General features: G+C 36.8%; 1 protein-coding gene across 3 annotated transcripts in view; it reads left to right on the top strand.

Annotated features, from left to right (window-relative positions):
• ZFR (zinc finger RNA binding protein) overlaps nucleotides 1-17829 on the top strand; it is a 77425-nt gene that overhangs the window by 18961 nt on the left and 40635 nt on the right. For all 3 annotated transcript variants that reach the window (XM_036845905.1, XM_036845904.1, XM_036845906.1), the window contains 6 exons: nucleotides 1808-1952; nucleotides 4434-4652; nucleotides 10724-10971; nucleotides 13142-13333; nucleotides 13838-14129; nucleotides 16014-16207. In XM_036845905.1, coding sequence (XP_036701800.1) covers nucleotides 1808-1952; nucleotides 4434-4652; nucleotides 10724-10971; nucleotides 13142-13333; nucleotides 13838-14129; nucleotides 16014-16207 — 1290 coding nt within the window. The remainder of the gene's footprint in view (nucleotides 1-1807; nucleotides 1953-4433; nucleotides 4653-10723; nucleotides 10972-13141; nucleotides 13334-13837; nucleotides 14130-16013; nucleotides 16208-17829) is intronic.

Here is a 17829-nt window from a genome sequence, read left to right as displayed (position 1 = left end):
TACCTCTAATGATACAGAAGAGTGAATGTGTATTCCTAGATAATTTGGGGGCATACTCCAAGCATTAAGTTTCCTTGCAGTGAGTTTTTTTTTTTAAATTTTATTTCATTTTATTTATTTTTGGCTGTGTTGGGTCTCCGTTGCTGTGTGTGGGCTTTCTCTAGTTGCGGCAAGCGGGGGCCACTCTTTGTTATGGTGCGCGGGCTTCTCATTGCGGTGGCTTCTCTTGTTGCAGAGCACGGGCTGTGGGCATGTGGGCTTCAGTAGTTGCGGCACGCGGGCTCAGTAGTTGTGGCTCACGGGCTCTAGAGTGCAGGCTCAGTAGTTGTGGTGCACGGGCCCAGTTGCTCCGCGGCATGTGGGATCCTCCCGCACCAGGGCTCGAACCCATGTCCCCTGCATTGGCAGGTGGATTCTCAACCACTGTGCTACCAGGGAAGCCCCTTGCAGTGAGTTTTATATTAATAATCCCCCAGTGCATTGCACTCCACTCTATATATATGTTTGCTTTAATTAAAAAAATACAGTAATTGGGAATTCCCTGGCAGTCCAGTGGTTAAGACTCCACGCTTCCACTGCAGGGGGTGCGGGTTCGATCCCTGGTCAGGGAACTAAGGTCGCACATGCCACATGGCGTGGCCAAAAAAAAAAAAAGATACGTTAATTACTGTTTAAGTATTTTAATTTTATTACAAGTTTTTGAGAAAAATTAAGACATATAGGGTCTTCTGCCCCCTTTTTAAAATTTTTATTTATTTATTTATTTTAGGGTCTTCTGCCCCTTGTTGGTACTATGGCATTATTTATCCACTTGGGACACCCCTGTGTCTCGTAATTTGAGAACCATGAGCCTCAGCTAAATACGACAAATTACATAGTGTCTTCTTGAAACTTATCAAGGGTGGGAATTCTATTGCCTAAATGTACATTCTTCCCTCAAGGTGTTCTTTCTTAGTTTGTAATAGAAATTGAATTGCTTCTTGTTAGATTTATAGGGACATAAAGATCTAAGTCTGTTTATGATAATATAATTCTCTTTATGTCTGATATGACACTAAATTATTACCTGCTTATTTAATTAAATTTCGTCCTAATCCTTTAACCCATTTTTTGTTTGCTTTAACATGTGTGATTGTTTTCATTATGTCCAGAGACAGAATATAATAAATTTTATTGTTTTTGATAGGATGTATGAAGCCCGTCATTTTCTGGGCCCTGCCAACTCTTTCAGCCTTTCCTCCTGCATACCTCAGGTGTACCTCCCCAGCTCTCCTCACTATATGCAGTGCCAGAATTCACCCAGCTCACCTTGATCTTCATTGCCTTGGAGATTTATATTTAGCGTTCCTTTCCCCTGGAGCCTCTGTTCCCCTTTTCTCCACCTGGAAGCTCCTACTCATTATTATGTTAATGAATAGTAGTAATAAGGAAGAATGAAAAGAAAGCTGTGGAACAGTCACAAAGCTTAGAACACCCAGGTGTTCTTTACTGTGGGATCCATCTTTAAGGCAGATCCGCCAAGCAATTTTTTAATAAAATTAATTTTTTAAAAAAATAATGCTTATTTTAAAATATTGATGATTTTTCTGATTGTAAAAGTTAAGCATACTGCTTAAAATGGTTTTGACCTTATTTGATGATGTCCAAAATGAATGTCCTTTGTATTGAATTTGAATCTTCTGTCTCTGTTCCTACATATTTAGACTTTTGTTTTCTTTTATTGCATTTTTAATATAGTAAAGATGAGGGTTTTTTTCCGTCTGCCACTTCACTCATAGCAAGATTTTCTTTCATTCTCTTTCTTTAGGACTCGTACTCATATGTAAGATCCACAGCTCCTGCTGTAGCTTATGATAGTAAGCAGTACTACCAACAACCAACAGCAACTGCAGCTGCTGTAGCTGCTGCCGCCCAGCCTCAGCCTTCTGTTGCTGAGACCTACTATCAGACAGGTGGGTTTTATTAACATATGCCCTTTCATTGTACACTATTGAAACATATTATTCAAGGTGTTTTTTAACGAAAATATGCTTTTGAATCCATCTAAACTCATTGTGTTATATTACCTTGAGGGGCAGGTTCTAAGCATGTCCTTCTCTTTCTCTACAAGAATGGCTTTGAGTCCCAAAGAGAGAAGATCTTGGAGGCAATTCATAATCATGTCCTTCCTTCCTGGAAGTGTATTTCATATCTGTTCTTCAGATTATAGTTCTTTTCCTGTTGAAATAAGCTGTACAAAGAAGTTGTGGCAATAACTTCTGGCCATCTTCTTCTCTTTGTCCGAAATGCGCAGACATAACTGCTGATTGCCTTTGTAACTAGTGGAGGCCCTAGTATGGTTTCCATTTTGTGGACCCTTTCTTTTTTTTGGCCGTGCCGCGCAGTTTGTGGGATTAATAGTTCCCCAACCAGGGATTGTATCTGGGCCCTCAGCAGTGAAAGTTTGGAGTCTTAACCACTCCGACCACCAGGGAATTCCTGTGGACCCATACTTTTAACTCATCTTTCTGTGATCTGTAATGACAGTTGGTTCTGTTACCAGCCACTGATATTACAGTACATATTAACGGTTTGAAAGCAGGAAGTATTTTGTTTGCAAAGAAGCCTACATATTTGTAGTCTTTAAAAGATGGGTTTTTTTCATAGAGATTTAATTGAGAACTTTTAAAGCAAAGCTCTCTTAGTTCTGAAAAGTAGCAACTCCTTTACTTTAATTATTTTTGAAGGACCATGAGAGTGTGGGTAGAGCCTTGGATTAGGAAAGAGTAGAATTGGTTTCTAGCACTGGCATTACCACAATGTGGGCAAGTGATTTTTTACCTCATTTCATCTCTGTTCTCTTATCTGTGAATGGGGTAGTTGACTCAGATCTTTTTTTTTTTTTTTTAATTATATCTTATTTTATTTGATTTATTTTTGAGTAACACTTTTTTATTATTATTTTATTTAATTATTTTTTGGCTGCATTGGGTCTTCGTTGCTGTGCACGGGCTTTCTCTAGTTGCAGCGAGCAGGGGCTGCTCTTCATTTTGGTGCACGGGCTTCTCATTGTGGTGGCTTCTTTTGTTGCGGAGCATGGGCTCTAGGCGCGCGGGCTTCAGTAGTTGTGGTGCACCGCCTCAGTAGTTGTGGCTCGCGGGCCCTAGAGCTTAGGCTCAGTAGTTGTGGCACACAGGCTTAGTTGCTTCGCAGCATGTGGGATCTTCCCAGACCAGGGCTCAAACCCATGTACCCTACATTAGCAGGTGGATTCTTAACCACTGTGCTGCCAGGGAAGTCCTGACTCTGATCTTTCTAGGGTACTTTTAGTTCTAAGATTGATTTTATGAGTCCCTTAAAAGTAGTTTAAAAATATTTTGCATTATAATGACCCTGACTTTGCTTATCGTCTCTTTTCTAATGATTTGTGGGTACAGTGAACTATAATGAACTTCCTGATTAGTTACCAAGGTTAGATAGGTTGTACTTAAGAGTACTGAAGTAATCTAAGAGTAAGAAGACCTTGGTGTAGTCTGAACTCTGACATTGACCATGTGACTTCTGTAAATCATTTAGCTCCTGGACATCAGGGTTTTTTGGTAAAATGTTGTACTCATCTATATGTTGCGTGGATCAAATTTCATACTATGGGTAGGAAAAGTTTTATAAACTCTTAAGTGCTATTTATTGCAAGTACCTTTACTTAACTAGGCATGAAGTGAGTTTGGCCCCTGATATTTGGGCCTTTCTCAGAAAATTACATTTGTATGCTTTACTGATCATTAATAAGGGATTAATAATTTAATGATAATCAGTCTCATAAGATTCTTAAAGTATACATTTGTTTTAATATGTTCGAGGGCAGTGGAAAGTTTAGCAGAGACATTAATGGTAGCCATTTAAGAACAGCTGCACTCATGCTATTGACATTTGAAGAATTAAGTCAGTAGCACCTTGTGGGTTGTAATTAGATTGACGTTCACTATGGATAAATCAGTAAAATGCCATGAATAGTATATGTACAAGTTCCATGTAATTAAACATTGAAAACTTCACTGTGACTTAAATTATTCTTTGAGTCTCTCTCCATGCTGTTCCCAGTATTAAGCATAACTCTCAAGTAGACTGACTAGCCCAAATACACACACACACACATAACCCTTTTCTAAAAACTTTGTTTATTGCTGTCATGTTTTAAATAGTGCTGGTGTTTTAGTTAGTGGCAAATTTTGACAAATGTCATTTTGGAAATATGTAAAAAGCATATGTGGAGGGATAGTGAATTTATACAGATGCTATATTTTATTAAGTTGGTAATAAGAATTTTATCAAGAAGAAATTGCTAACATAAAATTTGCAGTTAATGATGTTTACATTTTTTTTTTCTAGGATATTGGTGCAGTAACTATAGTGGTTCACCCTTCTAATTTTCTGATGTCTCTTTCCCAATTTAGCCCCTAAAGCAGGTTATAGCCAAGGTGCAACTCAGTATACACAAGCCCAGCAAACTCGACAAGTGACAGCCATAAAACCAGCCACACCAAGTCCAGCTACCACTACTTTCTCCATTTATCCTGTATCCTCCACCGTACAACCAGTAGCAGCTGCAGCTACTGTGGTGCCGTCCTATACCCAGAGTGCTACTTACAGTACGACGGCAGTTACTTATTCTGGTAAGGCTGATAAACTGTGTTTAAATGAGTAAGCAAATTAAAAAGAGACTCACTAAGAAACTATCTTGATTTTCTGTGGAATGATCTTACTCCCAGTAGCAAGAATTGAATTAATGATAGGCGTTAATACGAATATATGTGTGTAATGTGACAAATGAACCATAATCGAAGTTGTAAGGTTTTTTGTTTGTTTGGTTTGTTTGTTTGTTTTTTATTAATTAGAGAAAATAACACCTAGTATTCTACAGGGTCATTTCCTGTCTGACTTTTCCAAATGAATTTGAAAGTTCAAAGTTAACTTCAGGAAATACCACTGACAGATTCTTTATATTGTTTTTTTCAGCTCTCAAGGAGCTATATCTTCATATTTATCCTCAGGAATAAGTAACCTTGAAAATATTGGGGGCCTTTATAAACATCCATAAGATGATGGTTATATAACACATCTCTTGGAAGGACAGAGTAGATTTATTTTCCTTAAATAATCATATATTTTCCCTGGAGAAGAATAATTACTAAAACCTTCTTGCTGTGCCCACTGCTCTTCCTAATTTCCAGCTGAGGTACTTTGTAGTATTGCAGTGATGAAAGTCACACATGGCTTTTTTGAAGACACTTAGCCTTGTACTACTGTATGGTTTGTTGTTGTTTTGCATTTTATTTATTCCTTAATATGCTGTCTTGTTCCATTGAGGATTTAAGGTGACATAGGCCGTTGCATTTCTTACCTTTTCATGTTTTTGTAGTAACCTAGCTACTGAATTTCTAAACTATTTTTTTATTTTTTAGAGATTTTTTTTATCTCTTACCCTATGTCAAATCCTGTGCTTGGTGCTAGGGATAGAAATCAGGCAGGCATGATGTATTTGGGATCAACAGTTCATTGTGGCTGGAATACAGGATACATGGGGTAACTATCAGGAGACGAGGCTGGAAATGTCAGTGTGGAAAGTTTTGTAGGGTCTGCTGTGGTGTCTGTCTTTATCTTGTGGGCAGACAGGGTGCCAAACAGGAGATCTCAAGAAGGGGAGCAATGGGAACAGATTTGTAAGTTAAGTAAGACAGCCATGTGGAAATGAACTGGCCTGAGGAGATGTTGTTATTCAGGATTGCCCAGATACAACTTTTCTGCCTGTCTCTGATTAGCTAGTTATAACTGTAAATGGAGTTATTTCAATGCAATCTGTTTGGACTCTAAAAAAAACAATCCACATTAGCTTTAACAAAATAAGGAATATGATGGTACCCTTTCCTATTCCTTGTTTCTCTCTTACCTGTGCTCCTTCTCCCTTTATCTTTTCTCTGTCTCAGTGTTTGTCTCTCTCAGTTGCTTAAATATACCTTACACAGAATGAAGATGATTATTTTTGTTTACTGCTTTATTATATAAGTAATCATTTTAAACCTTGAAAGTATGGATTGAAAAAGGAGGTAAAATTAAATTACTAGACATCTACCCCTAGACACTAATTACCATTAACATTTTAGTGCATGTCTTTCTAGACTTTCTTCCATGGGAATATGCATATATAAACATCATGGTTTCTTTATAAAAATGAATTTGTTTTATATCTACTGTAGTGTAAACTCCTTTCCTTGTTGTGAATGTCCTTTCTAAGTATAGAGATATACCATTCCTTGGATTCATGTTTTTTCCCCAATTTTAGAAAATGTTAATTCTGCAGAAAAGTGAAAAAATATTATAGTACAACAAATGCCTGTACAACATTTACCTAGACTCACCAAGTATTATTTTGTCACATTTGCTTTATCTCGCCTCTCTTTAAACATATTTTCAAATGGTTCAGCAGTGTTTTATAAGTTGCAGACAACATGGTGCTTTGCCTAGAATTCTTCCACATGTATTTCCTAAGAATAGGGGCATTCTTTTATATAGCCACAATTCAGATAAGGAATTGGACATGGATATTATCTAATAAATTTTCTCCAGTTGTCCACAAATGTCTTTTATGGCTGGGCTTTCTCTGTGGTTAATGTATTTGTGTTTGTGCTTTGTTTTAAATTTAGGGTCCAGTCAAGGATTATGGGTTGTATTTGGTTGTTAGTTTCAGTTTCCTTTAATGTAGAATAACCCCTATTTTTATCTTGTCTCTCATGACCTTGATGTTTTTGAAGAGTTCAGACCAGTTGTCTTGTAGAATATCCCACAATCTAGATTCACCTGCTTTCTTTATGTTTAGATTCTGGCAGCTTTTTAGTTAGTTAAACTACCTATGTGAGCATTACATTTCAGCACATCAGGTGCACAAAATAATTAATGTCAATTTATTCCTTATTGATGGTGCCAAGTATAATCACTGATTAAAGTGGTGACTACCAGATCTTTCCATTGTAAAGATACCTTTTTCCATTTTATAATTAACCAAGTAATCTGTGGGCCTATTACTCAACTACCTTCCTCTCTAAGGTGTTAGATCCTATGAAAATCTCAGTAACTGAATCAGATTCTCCAATGGTGAATGCAAAATCCTTTTACTAAGAATCAATGTAAAAGGATTTGGATTCTTAGACATTCTTCCCTAAAGAAGAGTCCCCTCACCCCTTCTTTTTTAGTATTACTGTGGGCTCCTTTTTTATTCAGTGTAGTATCCATTGCTTTCATTTTTCTTTCTGAGGCACACAGTGTCCCAAATTTGGCCAGTGGGATCCTTTTCAAACCAGCTCTGAGTCTTTTGAACTTGGCATCATTTGTCTTTGAGCACTTCTTTCCTTTCTGGCACAGTAAGATGTTATTCTACCTGATTCACCATTGTATCCCTAGCATCCAGCATAGCATTTGACATAGGGTAAGAGATAAAAAACCTCTGAGAAATAAAAAAATATTTTTAAAATTCAGTAGCTAGGCTTCTAACAGCCAAGATGCAACAAAACATCGAGAGATAAGAACTGAAATTGCCCATATCACCCTAAATCCTACGCAGAACAAGACAGTGTATTAAGGAATAAATAAAATGCAAAACAACAACAAACTTTGAGCCTTTCCTGCCCTAGACTCACAATTAGCCATGTCACAAAGGAGCCTTGGTTTCTGTATGGCATTGGTATTTAGAAACCAAGATCTATGCTTAGAAAAACATAGTTTTTAATGACTAATACTGTCTTATTGTATGCATGTACCACATTTTAAAGGTTCTTTTTGGGGACATTTAGTTTCATATTAAGGAAAAACTAGAAATGACACTAGGTAAACTAATCCTTTTATGTAAAGATTTGTGTGTTTGCCAGTTGTTTCCCTAGGATAAATTCCTAGATTTGGAACTGTTACATCAGAGTATACACTTTTTAAAGAACATGTGATACACAATGTGAAATTGCCGTCCAGAGAGATCATTATTAGGGCTTCTGAATTCTGTATCTGCAGTTTTATATCAGCTACAACTTAAGTCAGCTATTCTTTTTATCTCATTAAAAATGAGTTCTAGAGTATTGGTACCTACTGAATGATGACTTGTAGTATGATGCATTTACTGTTGAAATGATAGTTTTTGTTTCTGATACCATACCTTTAAAAATTATATTTTAACTGCTATAATTATGCAACTTTCTAATTGACAAGTATTTATAATAAAGGTGCTTTTTAAGTGAAACTGTTTTAGCATTTCCAAATTGAGCTTTTACTTAATTTAGAGACACATCCTTATATTTATTTTCCCATAGTGCTTTATAAGAAATGTACGTTTGTTTCCTAGTAGTTATAGGAGATTTAAAGGTGTTCCTTAGCAGAATTCCAGAACCTTCAGCCTACCTTTCAGTTTATGCTTTGATTTTTTTTAAAAAAAGCTAAGTAGTAAGCTATAACTAAGCTTACCTTTTTATTAGTTTTAGACTACACGTGTACAAATGAAGGAGGTTATTTTGTAAATATTATGCTTAACCTAGTGATTTTTGTTAAGTAACACAGAGGACCTTACAATCTCTTAGCCTCAGTTTTTTCATCTCTAAAGTAAGTATAGTAATACCTGCAATACCTAACTTATAGTTCTAGTCTGAGACTTCACTGTGTCTGGAACACTGCCTCCCATAGTATGGATTCTCAATTTTAAACCTAGGGAATTCCCTGGCGTTTCCAATGGTTAGTACTCAGCACTCCCACTGCTGTAGGCCTGGGTCCCTGGTTGGGGAACTAAGATCCCGCAAGCCGTGAGGTGCTGCCAAAGGAACAAAAAAAACCCTAGAAGTCCTGGTCATCCAGCATTGTAGGATGCTGCTGCCCTTATTCTCCTTTTTATTTTCTTGATACATAGTTCATGAAGTTATATTTTAAGTGGCATGTGTACAGTTCCTTACACACAACTAGTCATTTGGAAATTTTCTATTAATAAAGATTTCATATAAAAATTATGGTCCTAACCAGTAATAATCCACAAGTAGCTTTGTTATTTTAAAAATTGGACAATTTTATGGTGTTGTTTAAAGAGCGAAATTTAAACTGTACATGTTTCTGACTATAAATGTGGAAGTATTTGGCTGTGAGCTTAATTATATTCTTTCATCACAAGCTTCAGTAGTAGAGTCCACTGGTAGGACTGACAAGTAAAGAATTTATTGATTTATAGAATTTTTCTTTTAACCAATTATACCAAGTGTTTTCTGATTTTTAAAACTGATCATATGCTTATTATTGATGTTTACCTGCTTCTTCCTACTTTCATTTTTAGGTGTTTTCTTCCATTACCACATTTTCTTTCTTTATATCTTCATAAGCATTTATATAATTTAATAACCTGACATAAAAGTCTACAAAGGCTTTTCATAAAAGTTGCCCAACTACTTCCTCTCTCTCTCTCTCTCTCTCTCTCTCTCTCTGTCTCTCGATCTGTCCAGTTTCAGATTCCTATGATTCTGATTTCGCATGCATCTTAACCTTCACCTTTCCAATTCTTATTTTCTCCCCTGTGTGTGTAAGATATGTTGGAGTCAATGTGTCATAAGTCTTTACTCCTCAGTATAGCAGCCTGCATTTGAGATACCAAAAAGTTCAGTATTCCTTAAGTAGTTCTCCTGTGCCATCATGGCAACTAGGAATCTCTCTCTTGAGCCTTAACTCTTGGCCCACTCATTTCCACTTTAGGGGAAGGGATGATAATTAGGGAGTCCAACAAATTTCCAGAGATCTTAGTTTAGGAAGCAGTAGGTTTTCCAGTTTTGAGATAGGGTTATAAATAAAATCATCAACTTTGTCACATGTAAAGCTTTTATAGATTTTCTACATCTATAAATCATAACATAAACAGCATGTATATATTATATCAATAACTAGTCTAATGTGTTATTCATCAAAGACTTTGAACAATGGAAATGGATAGAATCCATACATGTAACCAGAAAATTCAGTGCTTTTTCACCTTTTGGAAGATGGGAACCAGTGTATTTGGTTCTTTATTTCAAAATCTTTTATTTGTTGTCTTAGATGTTCATCTGAACTCCAACTCCATATTATGGACTTCTGCTAAGCTTTGCCTCTCCAAACCAGCTTCTATCAGCTCCTTGCTTTTATTGGTTGCACAACCCATCAGTCAATCACTGGGATTCAGAATCTTGGTGTCATCTTTGTGTGTTTTCCTCTTCTTTCACATATTTTATCCTCTAAGCCACCAAGCATGTAAAATCTTACTTTCATTACTTTCTTCTTTTTTCCTTTCTAGTATCCTAGTTCAGACTCTTCCTCAAATCCAGCACTTGCCAAATTATTCAGAGGAATTCTGCTTGGGGAAATACTAATAACAGGTTCCATAACCACATAAGTTTTTCAAGCCTGTCACTTCCCTCCAACAGAACTATAAGCCTTCTTGAAAGCAGTGACCAAATCTTATTCATACTTCATATCTCTATAACACCTGGCACATATTGCATAAATACTATGTTGGTTGACTTACATTAAAAGAAAGATAAGTGAGATTTTTTTCCCCAGGTTTTGTGAGATATACTTTATTTGTAAATGTGCACATGTAAACCTACCTTTAGCAGCATTTATTGGATTTAAATTCATAACATTTATCTTGGCCTTTTATAATTACGTAACATAACCTTTGTTTGATTTTCTCTGTAAGGTACATCTTATTCAGGTTATGAAGCAGCCGTGTATTCAGCTGCGTCCTCCTACTACCAACAGCAGCAGCAGCAGCAGAAGCAGGCGGCAGCGGCGGCAGCAGCAGCTGCTGCAACAGCTGCTTGGACAGGGACCACCTTCACTAAAAAAGCACCATTCCAAAATAAACAACTGAAACCAAAACAGCCTCCCAAACCACCCCAGATTCACTACTGTGATGTTTGTAAGATCAGCTGTGCTGGACCACAGGTACTTATGTTGTATGCTTTACCATGAGTCTTCAGTGGTTGGGTTTTTTGTTTTTTGTTTCTTTCCTGTTGCTAAACTTAAAATAAGTGATTTAGGGAAGAGTCTGTTTATAAAATCTAGTGAGTTCAGCTCCCTTCCCAACTTTGTTAATACTTTATTTAAGAGTATCTAGTTTTCGTATAAAAATTTGATAAGCAGTTTGGCAGACAAAAGGCATAGTATTTGAAAAGACCAGATTTTGACTCTTTAGTAGTTTCTTCCAGTTACATCCACTCCCACCCTTGCCCAACCTGTGTACCTTCTTTTTAATTTACTAGATTAGTTCTGCCTACTTTTCAAAACAGAATTTGTAGGGTATTTTCAGTTACCAGCATTCGCTGAGTTACACCAAATTAGGGAATATTTTAATATATGTGGCTAGTAACATAAAACCTTTTTTCCTATTTTCAGTATGATAGGAAACAGGTTCATTGTGATTACTCTGTTGGGGGAGAGGAGACAGATGGGGAATGTTTGCAGCAACCCAAGATTAAACCTGAATGGGAACAAGAATGTTGGTTTTAGGATTTGAGGAGTATATCTTACTCAGTAGTGACTGTTTTAAAGGGAATGATGCTATGAGTGGCTAAATGCAAACCATAAGAGACTTGTTGAATATGTGGTACCATATAAAAGGATAGAACGTGGCTCTAGGGTGATAGGTTAATTGCAGCATTTAGAATGAGTATATATATAAGGCTGACCATTGATTTGGGGGAGCTGGATGGTTACACAAGAACAGGCCAAGGGTACTTCTACAAGTCAGAGGCAGTGCCATAAGGGGTTAATGAACCTTAGAGAAAAATACCATCGAGGTGGTGAGTTAGGGTGAGTTAGAGTCTAGTGCAGACATAAGGAGGGAGAATAAGTTGGTTCAGATACAAGGGGCCATGGTTCCAGTCCTGTCTCTGCAACTAACTTGTGGCCCTGGGCAAGTTGGAGACCTTAACTTCTTTGGACTTTTGTTTCCTCGCTTCTGTAATAAGGACTTGTCCTAAATAATTGAGGTTCAAACTGCTTCACGGAGCCACTTTAGACTGCCGCAGATAGTGAGAGGAGAATCAGATGGCTAGGTCTTATGCCTTCCTCTCTCGTTTCAAAAACAGTAACTTTCCTTACTTGTGCACAAGATTTCATTTTGAAGAAGGATTCTCTTGTTTAAAATTTAGAAAATTGTTGTTTTAGTTAATCTCCAAAGTCTCATCAAGCTCTGAGATTCTATGCTGTATATATAATTTTATGCTAATCATATGTCTGTATTAAAACAATTTTTTAAATAATATAGGAAAAAGTAACTGTCTGGCCCCACCCAAGAAAAAAACAAACTACCCAGCAGTCCTTATTGACTTCCTCTCATTTTAATAAAGCTACCTTCTTCAGTCATCTGCATTGAAGACAATTTTTTTTTTAATGGTTTTTTGTTTTGTTTTGTTTTTTTGGCTGCATTGGGTCTTTGTTGCTGCGCGCCGGCTTTTCTCTAGTTGCGGCGAGCGGGGGCTACTCTTGGTTGCAGTGCGTGGGCTTCTCATTGTGGTAGCTTGTCATTGCAGAGCACAGGCTCTAGGCACATGGGCTTCAGTAGTTGTGGCTCGTGGGCTCTAGAGCGCAAGCTCATTAGTTGTGGCGCGCGGGCTTAGTTGCTCTGCAGCATGTGGGATCTTCCTGGACCAGGGCTCAAACCCATGTCCCCTGCATTGGCAGGTGGATTCTTAACCACTGCACCACCAGGGAAGCCCTGAAGACAATTTTTAATATATAATTTCACTATTTTGATGGCTAGTATTACAATAATACTATTTTTCCTTCTAAAGAGATAAAATTTTGGCTGTTAAATATTTTAAATGTGCTTTTGTTCAGGGTGGCGTGGATTCTAACACAGATTCTATGTGAAAATGCATTCTGTGTTTGAAAAAGAAATAAAGTGTTAGGTAAATGTATTCTTGGAAAACAAGGTACAGAGAACCACAGATATATCATGTAAGTAGGGAAACCACATGCTCTTGTTCAGTTGTGTTTAAAAATGTGTAGTGCTGATTTTTTAATGAGTATTAGAGATTTGAGAATTGAATAATTTCAACTGATGTAGATAGAAAATTAGTGAAGCAAAATTTATTCCTTTTGTTTGAAACAGACTTACAAAGAACATCTAGAAGGGCAGAAACATAAAAAAAAAGAAGCCGCATTAAAAGCCTCACAGAATACCAGCAGCAGCAACAACTCTACTCGTGGGACTCAAAATCAGCTACGTTGTGAGCTCTGCGATGTGTCTTGTACAGGAGCAGATGCATATGCTGCCCACATTCGTGGTGCTAAGCATCAGAAAGTAGGTGTTTTTTTCCCACACACCCTTATGTCTTACTCTGTTTTCTTTTCCTTTTCAGTGGGGGGCTTAAAGTAAAGGTGGCTTCAAAATTTGAAAACTTTGAGTACATTATACACCCTGCTTACATGTATATAAAGGTGACATCAGATACTCTTTGCTTAAGGAAAGACCTTTCTTCTTTAAATTGAACTGGATCATTTTTTTTCACCAACTGGAAATTGAGTCATTGATTGTTTTCCGCCTTTTGTCATGCTTACTACTAGGTTGGTAAGCATGTGGCCAAGTCATTTCCTTACCTGGTGGTAGATGGAATATGTATCCATATCTGCTTCACGGAGATTATTTTGAAAGTAATAAGTTTTTATCTAAAAATGTATAACAAAAAATACAACAAAGAAAAATATAGTTAAGATTTTCATTTTATAGTGTCTTTTAGACAAACTTTTTAAAAAAAATTTACATTCTCTGAGTTTCCTAACAAATAAATATGCTTTTATTTTGTAGGTGGTTAAATTACACACAAAACTTGGCAAACCCATTCCTTCAACAGAACCAAACGTTGTTAGCCAAGCTACTTCTTCAACAGCCGTGTCTGCTTCAAAACCAACTGCCTCTCCTTCAAGCATTGCAGCAAGCAATTGTACTGTGAATACTTCATCAATTGCAACTTCTTCAGTGAAAGGTCTTACAACTACAGGAAACTCGTCTCTTAATAGCACAGCCAACACTAAAGTATCAGCAGTGCCTGCAAATATGGCTGCCAAGAAAACATCTACACCCAAAATAAACTTTGTTGGCAAGTACTGAAGATTCTCTGTGTTCCTTCTAACTCAAAGTGATGTTTCTCCTCCATTCCAGGACTAACCCTTCTACTTTTGCTGTTGTATCAGTCTTCTCCTTTCCTGGGACCTTATTCAATCACATATCTGTATTTTTTTTCTTGAAATTTTTTCAGTTCCCTACCTTTTCTTCAGCCAACAGGTATACCTGTGTCTTTCATAATCTTAAAAAAAAATATGTATATATTTTCCCATTTCTCAGGCTGCTAACCTAATTCTTATTTTCTCTACTTACTATCCAGTCCTCAGTCTCTTACAGTGTTTCGACTCTATGCTTTTCTGAAACTGCTTTCAGGAGTCACCAAAGACCTACTTGCCTGATTGATTGAGTGGCCAGTTTTCTGTTTCATGCTGTTGACCTCTCTAACATTTGACACAGTTGACTGCTATACCTTAAAGCTTAAGATATGTTTCTGTCTCTCTATTCCATGTCCACTCACCTCTTCCTCGGGTATCTTTATTAGTTCTCCTGCCTTCATGTTCATTAACTGGTGGTGTTCCTAAGATTCTGATTTTGGCCCTCATCTCACTTACCTAGTATTCATGAGTGGTCTCATCTATTCCACTGTGTATGCAGTGAGTTTAAAATCAGTTGGGCCAATTCAAAACCCCCACCTGAGTTCTAGAGCCATATTTTAGGTATTTCCTGGTCATGATCTGTATGGTTCTGTTGATGCCTACTAGTGGCTCATTCTAACTTTTTATCTCGTCACAAGAGTACCGTGAAATAATCTCATAAAACTGCCGCTTTTTCACATGGAGAACTTCACTGACATGATTTCTTTTTATTTATTGCCTCCAGTTTATCTAGTCCTTTTGTTTCTGTCACTACAGTATTTCTCCAAAAAGTGTCATTTCCTCTTCACAGCCACTGCCTTGTTTTTAGGCCTTCAAAGTCTCTTCCTCAGAGCGTTGTCTCTTACTGCATCCAGTTTCTCCAACACTTTTGTCAAAGTCATATAAGTATCAAATTGTGTTAGTCTGTTATTTAAAAATTTTCTGTGGCTTTCCCCTTGCATGTAGGGAAAAACTCTGTATTCCTTAATTATGTCATCCAAGGCTCTTCACAGTTTGACCCCTGTCTCATATCATCACCTCTATCTCGGTAGTAATTCATATTGAATTACTGAGTCTTCTTTGAATTTACCATAGTCTTTTTAACTCCATGTTTTTGTGCTTTTCTTGTACATGCTACTCTTTCTGTTTAGACATCATTCTCTTTTTTTCTGCCTGACAGTTCATACTCATTGCTCTTCTTTCAAAGCCCAGCTCAAGTGTCACACCCTTGGTAAAGCCATTCTTAACTGGGTCAGTTTAAAGGGTTGTGGCTCCTTTCCTTTACATTCCCCCAATACCCTGTTAATACTTACAGCAGCACTTGCCACATGGTACTCTAATGACTTATATATTCCCTTAAACTGTTGGCACCTCAAAGACAGCCACACTGTCTTATTCTTATTATATTACTAGAACTTAGAACAGTGCCCCGTTCCTTGGCAAAGGGATATAAGCACGATTTAGGCTTAGACTCTACCATTTCAGGTACTTGCTATTTACTTTTAGGTACTTGATCCCATAAGAGCCATGGTGGGGACAGAGAGTACCATTGGATATTGGGACGTAGAAAAGAGGAAAGAAAATTCAGACATGTATTTAATTAATAAGATAAAAAAGCCAAGTGGTTTACATGGCTCTTCAAACTTCTGACCTGCTCTGTGTCAGGCAGGAGTTTGACAATTGTTAGAAAAGATCAGAACTTTATCTGAAGTTCTTGTTGTATCAGGTCATACATTATACAAAAAGAAAATTTAAATCACTATAATTCTTTTATGCTCTTCTAGGTGGTAATAAGCTGCAGTCAACAGGAAATAAAACAGAAGACTTAAAAGGAACCGAATGTGTTAAAAGCACTCCTGTCACTGCTGTACAGATCCCGGAAGTAAAGCCAGACACAGTGTCAGAACCAGTCACACCTGCGTCCCTTGCTGCTTTGCAGAGTGATGTGCAGCCGGTGGGCCATGATTATGTGGAGGAGGTATTGATTTGAGAATACTAGTGCTGTGAGATCAGATAAAGGGAAGACGTGTGTCATTGTTACAAGCATGCTTTACGTGTAAAATTAAATTATATTCAGTTGTATTTTAGGTTTAGATTACTTAAAAAGGAATATCAAAGGCATCTTCGTTGAAGGTTTGTTTTTTTTTTAAGCTTGCCTAAGTGACATCACAATTTTTTTGTTAACTTCTCTCTTTCCCTGCTGACAGCCATCACTGTGGTGTGAAGTAACTTTCCATCTACTTGGCAGGCATTCTTTTAATATAACCCTTCTACTGTTCTTCTGAACATAAAAAGTAATAAAAATTGTGAGCAGCAGAAATGACAAAGACAGCAAATATTTCCTTCCGAACAGTCAGTTTCATGTGTAAAATTAAGGTTGCTGATTTAACAGATACTGTTTATTTGATTTCTCAAGCTGATGAGAAAACTATTCCTGTTTTACAGACAAAGTAACTCAATAAATGGAGGATGAGGGAACGTCAGAGGGGCTTGATAAATATTTGCTGTTAGCAGAAAGACTAACATACAGTGGTGTAGCCCTACTCTTTACTTTTGCTGTATTGTAGAACAATTATAGAGAACAAGTTCTCTGAGCTTCAGTGTCTACATCTATAAAATTTGGTTATCTGCCAGCAAAGTTATGAAGCTTAGATGAAATAAAGTACCTAGCACAGTGCCTAGCCTACAGTATATTTTTAGCAAATATTTATTTGTTCCTTCATCCTTTTCCGCATCAAGAAAAATTACATATTGAGTTCTTTGTTTACGGGGTGGAAAACTGGACTATGCAGTTTGAAAGTAGTTCACATACAATTTTAATTTAAAGTTATAGCTCTTGGGAATTCCGTGGCAGTCCAGTGATTAAGGCTCCATGCTTCCACTGCAGGGGGCGTGGGTTTGATCCCTGGTTGGGGAACTAAGATTCCACAGTGCTGTGCATAGCGTGGCCAAAAAAAAAAAGGACATTTAAAGGTTAATAAACTTCTTTAAAAATTAATTAATTAATTAAAGTTACAGCTCTTAAAAGAGTAAGACTTGGTTGTCTAAAAAAAAAAAAAAAAAAAATACAGCCAGAACAGCTTAATTGCCAGTGATGTTGGGTAAAGTAATCTTATACTTCAGAGAATTGAGTTCAGAACCAATTTTTAAAACTTGCACCATTTGAACTTAGAATTCACTGTAGACTTTTTAATAACATTCTAGCCTACTTGTCTTCCTAACTGGTTGTGCGGTTAGAAAAAAATTGATACTGGTTTTCCATAAAGTTACATGTATAAAGTCTTGGGCTTTGTAGAAATAAATGTGAATAATGCCTTTCATCATCTTTATCTCCATTTCCAAGAACAGTACTTGGCCAGTAGCAAGTATTGAGTAAATATTTATTATAGAATTTAAGGTATCTAACTGCATTTAAATCTAAATGTTTATATATAGACAAAAGTATTAAAATAAAAGTTAATTACAAGAGCCAAATACATGCTAACACGTCTTGCATGCTACAGTTAAAAATTCTACCTTTAGTTCATTTCTGTAGATTATCCTTTTTAAAAAGTATAGACATTGCCCCTTTTTTTCCTCACTTCAAATTCTAAAAGTTAT

This window comes from Balaenoptera musculus, chromosome 3, assembly GCF_009873245.2.
Source record: "Balaenoptera musculus isolate JJ_BM4_2016_0621 chromosome 3, mBalMus1.pri.v3, whole genome shotgun sequence".
Lineage (NCBI taxonomy): Eukaryota > Metazoa > Chordata > Mammalia > Artiodactyla > Balaenopteridae > Balaenoptera > Balaenoptera musculus.
Note: the sequence above shows the minus strand (reverse complement) of the source record. Positions and strands in the feature narration are given on the sequence as shown.